Source organism: Suillus fuscotomentosus, assembly GCF_016647785.1.
Source record: "Suillus fuscotomentosus strain FC203 chromosome Unknown F5891scaffold_3, whole genome shotgun sequence".
NCBI classification, from domain to species: Eukaryota; Fungi; Basidiomycota; class Agaricomycetes; order Boletales; family Suillaceae; genus Suillus; species Suillus fuscotomentosus.
The window spans coordinates 270165-281394 of record NW_024539515.1 but is presented as its reverse complement, the minus strand read 5'-3'; the positions used below and the strand labels follow the sequence as shown (position 1 = coordinate 281394).

At 48.1% G+C, this 11230-nt stretch overlaps 1 protein-coding gene across 1 annotated transcript; it reads left to right on the top strand.

Moving 5' to 3' along the window:
- Positions 1-957: 957 nt before the first annotated feature.
- F5891DRAFT_999345 (uncharacterized protein) lies at positions 958-11049 on the top strand (the record flags this gene model as incomplete). Its single annotated transcript, XM_041378538.1, has 32 exons — positions 958-1167; positions 1229-1375; positions 1429-2580; positions 2632-2799; positions 2851-3060; positions 3113-3190; positions 3249-3598; positions 3650-3770; positions 3824-4076; positions 4126-4325; positions 4376-4665; positions 4721-4790; positions 4842-5108; positions 5156-5365; positions 5467-5745; positions 5799-5816; positions 5866-6010; positions 6061-6322; positions 6373-6411; positions 6463-6519; positions 6569-6785; positions 6833-7195; positions 7243-7329; positions 7385-7598; positions 7649-7744; positions 7797-7912; positions 7967-8149; positions 8209-8422; positions 8472-8752; positions 8804-9461; positions 9509-10458; positions 10494-11049. The coding sequence occupies 32 exons, from the start codon at positions 958-960 to the stop codon at positions 10818-10820; spliced, it is 8232 nt and encodes a 2743-aa protein (XP_041232490.1). The 3' UTR covers positions 10821-11049.
- Between the last annotated feature and the right edge of the window lie 181 nt (positions 11050-11230).

Sequence of the window (11230 nt, the reverse complement as noted above, 5' to 3'; positions counted from 1 at the left end):
GGATTACACGTACCTGCAGCCTACTACCGTTTATGCTTTACATCTCATCAAGTCGTCAGTAGTGATGGCATCTCTGCTAGGCACAGCCGCTGATACGGTGCACTCACCTAATCCAGGTAACAATGGCCACTCGAACAATGCAAAATGTCCATGAATAACGTTGGCCTGGTCCCTCCTTGCCTTTCTGTGAAGTTGATTCAGCGTTTTCCAGAAGTTAATGTAGGTCCATATTTATGCTTTAGTGGCGGTGTCCCTGATAAGCGCCCAGGTCCCTCGATTACTGGATCAACCAGCGTGTTCTCCTGATATATACCCTCGTTTCCTCTGAACCCTTGGGCGCTCATGATGTTACCCTGCAACGTGTTTCCTGTCCATCACATATGGGAAGAACTCAATGAGATTGTGTTCTGCATCTGATCCCACAACTGCTGGTGCTTCAACCTTGTTCAGTTCGGACTCTTTGTCTCCGGCGAATCATGACCGGTGACCTTTCGTTGGCTTCTTTGAATCACAGCCCTCACTAGAGTCTGGTTGGAAACTGCGGTTGCATCCTATCTACAGCAGTGCAAATGGTGTCTTCTGCACCATACCAATCGCAACTCACAGTTACAGTACATTGCTGTGTCGCCGAGGTTTGCGGCCATCAGCTTCAGCACGTCACGGTCACCACCAGATTATACTTTCAGATAGTCTCGGGTACTCCTTGTACCGTATCACTGCGATGGCACCTCGTGTTTTGTTTTCAGTGATCTGTCTCATCGAGGAAATTTACTCAACCGCTGCAGTTTAGATTATGTCCTGAATGTTTATACTTAGTACTATGTAATGGATGATTTTCATCCCTGAGCCTTACGTAATCCGACCGGAACTTTTGGTCGCACTGCAACGACAATTTCAAAACACAGCTCACGAACAAAACTGCTTTAACTTAGTACTGGCGGTAGGCATATTCAAGCCATGCCTATCCGCCGTCTATCTGTTTCGGCAGAGCATGGAAATTCAGCTCAGAGCTCAAACAGGGCCCATAGAAGCAACGACTCTCATCATATGCTCACAGGAAACGGCGGGTCAATCCATCCGCCTTCCATAGCTTACTCGGGCGCGTCTACTACTCCGCAACAGAAGATGGTAGTACAAGCCCTCATAAACAACAGAATAAAGAATAAAGTAGGTTACTTTATCCACTAGAACCATTTGATCAACTCTGAGTTATCGTATTACGCAAAAGCTACCAATCCATTCCGGCCTTTCTCTAGATATTGTCGAGTCGGATCCTGCGACGCAAAGAGCAGTATGCGCGTTGGTGGAGATCGCGCACGACTCGTTAGACATAATAGCTTGGTCGCTAAGCGAACTACTTGAACGGCTCGCAAAGGTACTTTTGTGACTTCTGGTGTTGGGTGGGTGCTTATATGCGCGTTATTACAGCAAATTGATGCAGATGGACAAATGACTACCGAAGCATTACAATCTCAACTATTTATCCTGAAGATTTTGTCGGTATGCATGACATCAAGATGGAATCACCGACACGAACAGGACGACACGCGTTCCTCTCGCGGGTCCAAACCCCAGAATGGCAGCCAGGCTCCTGGTCATGTCGAATCGCCAATGCCGTCTTCGAGTCAGCAGGGCAAGAAGATTCGCCAAGCTTCCACTGAGTTCTCCTCATCTACGCCACCTCCATGGACAGAGGCGTATCCTCTTGACGATAATTGTGCACGTTATATCCTGAGCGTGATGGTTCTATACCTCCGTCAGACAGCAGCGCCGGAAGCTCGACTCATGTCGTCTTCAAACTTGGCTCCTGACGCATCATTGCACGATTTTGAATCTGTGGATTTGCCGACCGAGTCTTCGGCATTCGACGATTACACGGGAAACAATGGCCCCTTACTACCTCCTCACATATCTCATGGATCGAAGCCGATACTGAAGCTCAGGAATTCATCCGCGTCATTCCAATCAGGTGCCAGCGTAACTTCAGGGCACTGGCAGCTAGGCCGCACGTTTCAGTTCGAGAGAACTCATATGGCGCTTGTCAAATCCGCACTTGCGCTCAATCTTCTTATCAGCAAGTTTGCAGGACGAATCGTATATCATCTCTCTGCGTCAAATTGGTTGGTTGTTTTCCACCGAATACGCCAAAAGATCCACTTCCTCGCCAACACAACGGAGGACAACCCCGACACGATCGATCTGCAGCTCATGACGCATAGCGCGATGGACAGAGTGCGACTAGTTCAAGTTCTGCATGAGCTTTCGTCTCTTCTGGTGAACATGAAACGACAAGCCCAGACAGCGGTTGCCATCCCATTACGTATGGCAATCTGGAATTGGATTGAGATGTGCCCGCAGGAATATAACGAGGCAGTGAGATCAAGAGGGAGACTTGAAGGCGCACCGGAGCGCGTCTTCGACCTCCTGCACTCCGCAAACGAACCTGGTCGAGAGCGTGCGCTTTGGCCAACCTTGACCGTCCTTGCTTGTCTCGCTGCTGAGCGCCTGTCGCCAGATTATCAGATCGATGTCGAGAGTCGTTCCACCAACTTCTCCACTCATAAATCCAGTCACAGGAGGGTGAGTTTGACGTAAAGTGATGTATCGCTTGATCTCACTGTTTTCGCGAAGGATATTCGTTTCGTAGAGGACCTACTCAGGCATTCGAACACGAATTCAAAGCTCTCCGATGTCTCTTTCGTGTGTGCGATCGACATGTGTAGAGCTGGATTTCGGATATCGCCTGATGGCGAAATGCCCCTCAGACATATTGCAGCTGACATCTCGCATGAAATCAAGGTGATGGTGACATCTTATGATCCAAACTGTCCCATTATTAACTCTTTGTAGTCGACCTTGCAGAAGTCACCCGGGCAGAAGCCATTCTGGGACTCCTTTGATGAGATCGACGTCGCCACCTATGCTGAGGCACTCGTTGCTGTATTCCGTTTCCTGCCGGAAGAGGAATCAATATCGTTGTTCTTGGATTGTCTGGAGCCTGAGCGGTCTGACGCAGTGAAAATTTGTGCCATCAAGGCTGCTACCACCTTGTCAACAGAGGTATGTACTAGGAATACTGCGACGCCTTCACGGTTTCTGAACTTTTTTATAGGCACCCCGTGTTCCTTGGCAGCAATCATTAGAGAAACTCCAGTTCGCCATCTCACCGCGCTTGAGAAGTATCTACAAGGTAATTATATACCTGCGATATTGCAACTGCTTGTCGTGCTAATTTCCTTGACGTACAGAACTCTTCTATGCGGCTTAGCGAATACGATAGTGATGGGGCTATTCGTCGTGCAGCGTCTCGGCCCAAGGCCAAACGCTTCACATCCGAAACGCTGATTGACAAAGATCTCATGCTCCTTTCTGTTCTTGCACTGTTACGGGCATCGCCAGATTACTATATCGCCAACATTGAGGACACAGATGTGGAAGGCTGGGATTCGATCTCTGCACGAGTCCATGACTCAGATACTGATACAGCTGTCAAAATATCGGCCGCGACATCGCACCAGCATCTCACGGATCTCTTCTTCAAGATGCCTCCGACTGACCCTTACTACAAGATGATTGAAGGGTGGATGAAAAATGCGATGTTGGTATAATGGTTGCTTGCATTTCGCGATTCGCTGACGTGTATTTGTAGGCCGATGTCGTTGATGTGCATTGCAAAGAGGTTGCTGCTGACTAGGCTTGATCCCGATAGCCAGAGGCTGTGGATACATGTCGCTCATCAGCTCGTCGAATGTTACCACCGGAAAAGCGAGGTGAATCGGCTTCTTTAGTTGATATGGACCACCTTACGGATATTCTCATGCAGGATAACCATGCTCATGGCATGCAATTCGACAAGGACCGTGTACCAGCCTTCGCGATGTGCGAGATCGCATTCTTAGTATCTCTTACATCAGTCAGCAGTGATGTCTCGCAACTTGCTGCCCAAGGTCTTCGTCTTATCGCACAAGCTGAGCGGCAACCTGGAGCTCCTGTTAACCACGGCCTCACTGAAGAGGAACGTTCAAAGCGAAACCCGATATACGAACAGCTCGGTGACCCCAGCGTCATCATCGTTGGTGCGTGTCATTCACTTTCAATTCGTTCTCGGTGTAATTTTTGTTGCAGGACGCGTCAGAGAGCAGAGACGTGTCAGAAAGCTCTTGCGTTTGGTCGCGAATTCGTCGCCTATTAACATTGCTGTTTGGGAAGAATGCTTTTATAGATGGAGTGCACTTTCAGAGTTTATCGTGCAGAATCCGCTGGCAGCAGCAGCAGCCTTCGACGATTCTCATTTGAGCAAGCATGAGCAGGTCATGTCTATCGAGGTATCTTCATTTCCAAGGTATTTGCATTTATAGAAGTGACATTCGCACAGGAGAAATTCATTCAATGGAAAAACCTCACGTTGTTCCTGGCCGCTTTCGGTGGTGTTACCGTGCAAGAAAAGCACGACCCTGGTGCCCTTACTGCTGTGATCCCTCCTGAGTTTTTACTTGATGACATGCGTTCTCTAAGAGACCCGGCAGACCTCGTTGCTCTTTTCATCGAGTTCCTGACCAATGCCCTTATTGACGATGTTGTTCGCGTTCGGGAAGTTGCGCGTGAAGCTCTTGGGTCGGAACTTAGCCCTCGTCTCTTTTCAAAGTTGTTCAGACATCTTGACGAGTGGGTACATTTTCATAGCAATATTCCTGCAAACTTGACAAAGTCATTCTGCCAGGATCACGCGGAACATTACGGCTGGAGCAGGTTCCGAGTTTAAGGATGAATATGGATTATTCTTGGATCAGGTACGAGTTCGTGACTGGCAAATATCATCCAGAGTTAATCGTTTTCCGTAGTTGATTTCAGTCCTGAAATCACTTGTCGAGAATGCACAAATGCCACCTGACGAAGCTCTCAGTATTGATCTAGGGTCGATCTTGCATATCCTCGTCGGATTTATCTCACGTTTCAACGATCCAGTATCGTATCGGATTCGAGTCAAGTTTTGCGCCCTTTGTGATAGTATCTGCCACCGCACAGACACGGTGACCTTGCGTAAGGATGACCTATCGCGCAATCGCATCATTGATATCGTGATGGATTGGTTCCAGGATCCAACATCGGTACGTCCACCCAGCTCTAGGTTCAGACTATCACTTAAATATCTCAGAATACCGACCCCGAAGCTGTCCAATTCCAGTACGAGTTGAACTTTGCGTCTCTTCGCACAGTCGTCAAGCTCCTTGAACGCTTAAAACTCCAACCAATCGATAATAATTCCAATGACAACGATGACTCTGGACACGTGGTGTCACGATTGTTCATCCGGTACTCCCATGGTTTACTGAGAGCTTTGGACATATGCCAGTCTGACCCCATAGTAAGTCGTTCGTGATGTCATTTTGGGAATGAGGCTGATCATTTGAAGGTGCCCGACAGTACTTCAGACGTCCCATCTCTGCAGAAGGTAACTTTCCATAGTTCTGTGCCGGTTCATCAGCAGTTCATGTTTTTTTTCAGAAAATGCAAGCTTCTCAGAGAGAGGCTGACATTCGCGATTTGGTCATTACAGGCCTCTCGCATCTCGTCACCTCAAACTCGGAGAACGCCGTCAAACATTGCATTGCTTCTGCATATGATGGTGATACGAGGAAGCGAACTATCTTTGTCAATGTCTTTGCTCGAGTACTTGGGCAGGGTACCAAGTTCGAGGCGCAAGGAAATCCTGAATTGCAAGCACGCCGAGATCAACTACGAGAGGTGTGTTCTCGTCCTTTCGTCTTCTTCAAAGCACAGCTAACTCGTATGTCTAGCTTGTCAAAGGATCTGACGTGGGGGTTATCTTTCTTATCTCACGATCAGTATTCACGACCTTTATAGATGGTGCTTGCAATGGTAATTTGCGAGTGTTGTCCTGCCAATGAGGTCGACATGATGATCTCCGTGCTAATGAATATATTCGACACGAGAGCGTCACTCGTTGCCTTGTTGAAAACAATGATTGACCGAGAAATAGCTCACACTTGTAAGTCAATCATTTGCGCTTCAGAACTGACCACTCACCGAGCCCCACAGCTAGCGAGGTGGATCTTTTCCGTGGGAATTCGACGTGCACGCGATTCCTCTCAGCGTTTGCGCGGATACACGGGTACAACTATCTGCGGGGTCTGATCGTTCCTCTCATCAAGACTATGACGTCTATGCCCGCAGGTCACGCGTATGATCTAGACCCCGCCAAAGCTAACCGAGACAAGCTTGAACAAAATAAGAGGAATGTCGAGTTGGTTGCCCTGTCTTTCCTCGATATCATTACCTCCTCTGTCCCTGCCCTACCGCCGTACGTGACCATACACCTATGGGTTCGCTGTCTGCTCACATCACTTTCAGGATGATTCGAGAAGTTTGCGCTCACCTTGCGAAATCAGTGTAAGTTGTCTTGCCTTCTCGAAGCATGAGCGATTGCTGATGATATTTTAGTTATCAAGTTTGGCCGGAATCGAAATTCGCTGCCCTTGGTGCATTTATATTTCTTCGGTCAGTTCATCCATCCCAGCAAATCAATCTGTGCTAAATTCTTGTGCAGGTTCATTTCTCCCGCGATCGTTGCCCCAGAGATTGTCGATGTTACGGTGCCCAGAGATGATGGCGGAGTCATCCGCCGGGGCTTAATGGTAATAGCAAAGGTCATGCAGAACCTTGCCAATAACATCTTATTCGCGAAGGAGGCTCACATGCTTTGCTTGAACGAGTTTTTGGGTGTAAACATCAAGAGCATCACGCGTTATCTGAGCGAAGTCAATGTTAGTCCCATAACTGCTAGTTATTTCAGGAGCCTTACCATTCATAGAAATTCTCCTCTACTGCTATCGATGAGGAGTCTACCGAATGGTTGGGCACGACAGCCGATGACACCGACACAATTGTTCTCCATCGCTTTTTGGACAAGCATGCGGACAAGATCGGTAAAGAGTTACTCAGTTACGCTAAACTCAATGCCTCTGGAGAAGAAGATGCATCGACTGCTAATGCAAAGTCTGCATGGGAGCACCTCTGTAATTTGCTTGTAGAACTGCAAGAAGTTCCTGAGGTTCCTCGTTTCTCAAAACTTCCTCGGACCGAGCACCGGGAATTTATTGACTTAATGAATCGCTGTGCTCACCGCAGCATTGAGTCTGTCCAGGACATCTTCGTAGCCGCAGACGTTCCTCTTGTCAGTATTATACAGTTCGTCTTTCCATAGTTGCTGACCCCATACAGGACTTACCTGCCGTGTTTGTTCTGCGAGTTTGCCAGATTGATGTCGAAGCTCTGGACATCGAGTTGTTGATGTACCACAGTTTGAAGGTACGCGACTTTAGAACACTTCATTCATGATGTGCTGAAGATGTCCGCGCAATAGACATTGCTGTCGCCCGCTTACGAAGACCGGAAGTTCGAGGTTGTCTTAGACTGTACCTCGTTCACTTCGACTTCTGAAATACCAGCGCAATGGCTAACCACCTGCTCGCAACTCATTCCGATTGATATCCGACGTCGTTTTCTAACTTCATATATCTTGAACCCTAATTCGCTCACCCAGAAGTATCTGAGGCGGATGTATAACATTTCGTCAGGTAGGAACAGTTTCGCCCTCTTTTGATGAGCTCACGAACCTCTCATCTAGGAACCATGCTCTCAAGTGGGGTAAGGGCCTGCTCGTCAATTGCCGAACTCTTGCAGTATGTCCCACAGGAAAGTCTTACAGCACTTCGATATCCAAGTAAGGAAACATATTATTGTATACAAGGTTATTTCTCTCATCACTTCGCCAGCCTCCTTGGAGGAGGAAGGTATCACCGGCTATACGGAAGTTACCATGAGGCAAGCCCATGAAATGCGCATGCCGGTAACTATGGAGGTTGCGGACACTCATGTTCGGGTTACTTCCGTATGTCATCGACACGTCAACTGTAGGAAGCGGCGACTAATCTATGCGCCATAGATTCGTGCAGCTGTTATCTCTCCAAACTTAAACTGCAAGTCGACGGAAATTATTTCTCTTGCTGATGTTAGCGATGCCTACAACGTATCTACTGGCCTCGATCCCTACGAGTTCATCATCCGCAGAAGCAAGCAAGGTGTAACGTCCTACTTCTCCTCACCACAGCGTGATAACATCGTCAAGGTGAGATCAAGATAGTTGTTACGAAACGTTCTCGACGATTGATTTACTCGATATCCCAGTCCATTCGTGCGGCCAAAAGTCAACTGAGGGATACGCGCTATCTCCGTATGGATAGGTTCCCAAGGTTCTCCAATATCTCCGCAACGCTACTCCATGTAGGCATGCTTAACATCGACTCGGAAGATGAGGGACTTCGTGGAGCTGCCTATGACCTTTTGGGCGCTCTCTGTTCATATCTAAACTATGACAAGAACCCCATCATTGTGTCGAAGGGTGAGTAACTCCTCAAGTTATTCAATCCAAACGCTCAAATTCGATATAGCTGGAATTATACCTGGAGAAATATCTACCTTTGTCATTGGACTGAGTGACCGCCTAGCTGGCTTTGCACCTAAACTCACACTCGATTTCATCTCTGTCATATCCGCCGGCATGGACAAGGCCACTGCTGCTCAGCGTATCACCTGCTTGCAGTATATGAGTCCTTGGGTGAAGAACCTCGCAAAGTTCTGCAATCCGACAAGTTCATTGTACGAGCACTCGGGAGCGAGGCTGCGAGATTGCATTCGTTCATTGATTGACCTCACCATCTCGGACTTAGAGGTAAGTCCAGATCGAGTCACTAAGGTGCCCCTGAGTACTAATGGATCGTAGATAAATTCCATGATTCACAGACACATCTGGGTAGAAATTAGCCGTCAGGATTCGACTCTCGTCTACATAGTTCTCGAAGAGCTTATCCGTGCTGCATCTGACGGCGGCATTGGGTCCCGAAGATGCGAGACTATCGCAAGGTCAACTGCTGCCTTGTCGTCCATCAACGTCAGGGGAAGAATTTTCTCAAAATTAAGAAAAGCTCTTGGAAAAACTTCCCTTAAGCCGTCCAAGACACTGCCAGAGAATGTCCACTGGAACGAGATTGCCACCCTTGCTCGTTTTGCGCTTGTAGCCAGCAACCACTCGAAACAAGCAGCATATGATCAACTATACATCCCCGACATCTTCCATATCGTCACGCTCATCGCGGGCACAGGACAGACGTTAGTTCGCAAGTCATTGTATGGCATAATCATGAACTTCCTTCAGTCTGTATACCTTATGCGAGCCGAGGATGCCAGCGCACCTGAATTGCGTCTTCTGATCGACGAGCTCATCAAAGTGGATAACCTTACGCTATTTGGTCTCACTCGTCAGTCGTGCACCAGTGAATACTGCAGTTATGATCCTCCAAACGATAAGGCAGTGATTGACTCTCAAGAATCTTTGACTCGTCTACTTGTCCGGGTGATGGAGGTGACGTCTGGCTCAAGAGGTGAGTCCCATGCTTGACACCGTGGATTGTTCAAAATAATATGTCAGGCCTGCTCAATATCTGGCGCGCACGGTGGATGAGTCTAGCGACATCAACCGCATTCCAGTTACCAGCGGTCATTCAGTCACGCGCTTTCCTCGTCCTGGGCACTCTTGCAACATCCGATGTTGACGACGATCTAGTGTATCAGATGCTGGTGGCGTTCAAGAACGCGCTAGGACAGTCCACAGAATCCGACACGATAGCGGTGGTTTGCATGCTACGGTGCATTTGCAAAGTAGTGCCTTCCCTCACCGAAGGTTCCCGGTATCTCTGCCAGATTTTCTGGTTGGCTGTCGCTTTGCTGCAATCCAGCTACACTGCGTTTTATTCAGACGCTGCTGAGCTCATGCGCGCGACAGTTGAGACGCTGGAAAAGCACGGTGCCTTTCAGGGCAGTTCGATACCCAACGTGCTACTGGACGGTCGGGTTTCATTAGAAGACACTGTCTGCCAACTAGATCACTTGCTCTGCCTTTCTTTTGACTCTAGTTTTTCCTTCACACTCGCCGCCATTATCTTCAAGGGTGTCCGCCACAATCACCTCAGATCCTCTGCCGAACTCGTTCTGCGAAGTTTGTTGTCAGTCACCGCGCGGTGTGATAACCAATCTGAGGATGGTTCCGCTTCAGGCCTGTGTCCAGATGCGCTTGGCTACTTCATCGCCTTGCTTCCCTTCTGCACGACACACGAGGCTTACGTACAGCTCCTGCAAGACTGTAAAGGAGAAGAGTTTTTGCCAGCACCTAACTCCTCTCGCTCTCGTCAAAATGTTCTCGTTCCTCGCGTTTCCGTCGAATTGCTATCTCTGACAGATAGCACATCTGCACTCCTCACCGTCTCGTTTGCGAGCACATTGTTGACCACTGCACAAGGGGATGATGCCGAAACCGAAATCTTGTATAATTTGTTGGCAGATATTGGGGTTGCACACCCCGAATCAGTTTCAATTATGCAAGTCCTAATTTATGATCAATTCTCTCGTGCTGATAGTTCTTTGGCAGCTATGACATCCTGCAGGACAGGATCAAAGATGCTTTCGCCAATTCCTCCAATGCTGCAATTATTAGAGCTGTAACGAGCATCTTCCGCAATGCACAGGACTCACTGCGCCTGGGATCGATACACTCGATGTCTGTATCCACACTCAGTACAGTGGACGAAGGCAATCCAGCGCAAAGCCTGAAGCAAAAACTGGAAGACTTGGGTATGGATGGCCTCACAACGAGCTTCCAGTTCTTGGCTCCCAATCGAGTTCATTGGTCGAAGATTGCTGCTTGGATATCTGACTTGGTTCTAAAAATTGTCGGCTTGGAATAATCTTTTCCGCAGGATGCGTTTTCTTCATGGACGTCATGTATAGAACATGTATTGTACTTCTAACTTGCATCGTTTCAGGTCTGTCTTCTGCACATACTTATAATTACGCACTGATTGCTAGCACTATTACTGCTAATGCTGTGTCATTCCGCGACATAGGGTACACATACGATTGAATATATATTATTATGATCTTGCTGCCCTTGCAGCATAGTACCGTCTTGCGCCGATCTTTTAACCTGGACCCTGTGCAGCGTTGGCGTGCCCTCCAGGCTCCAGCCTGCCAGTTAATTTGAGATTTGCAGCATTCCCACGACATCTAAATATCGTTGCCATTCTGAGCATACCTTACCCTATTACTTACTACATACTATATATTCTTGTCTTTCCCGTTGAGCTTCACGACCACC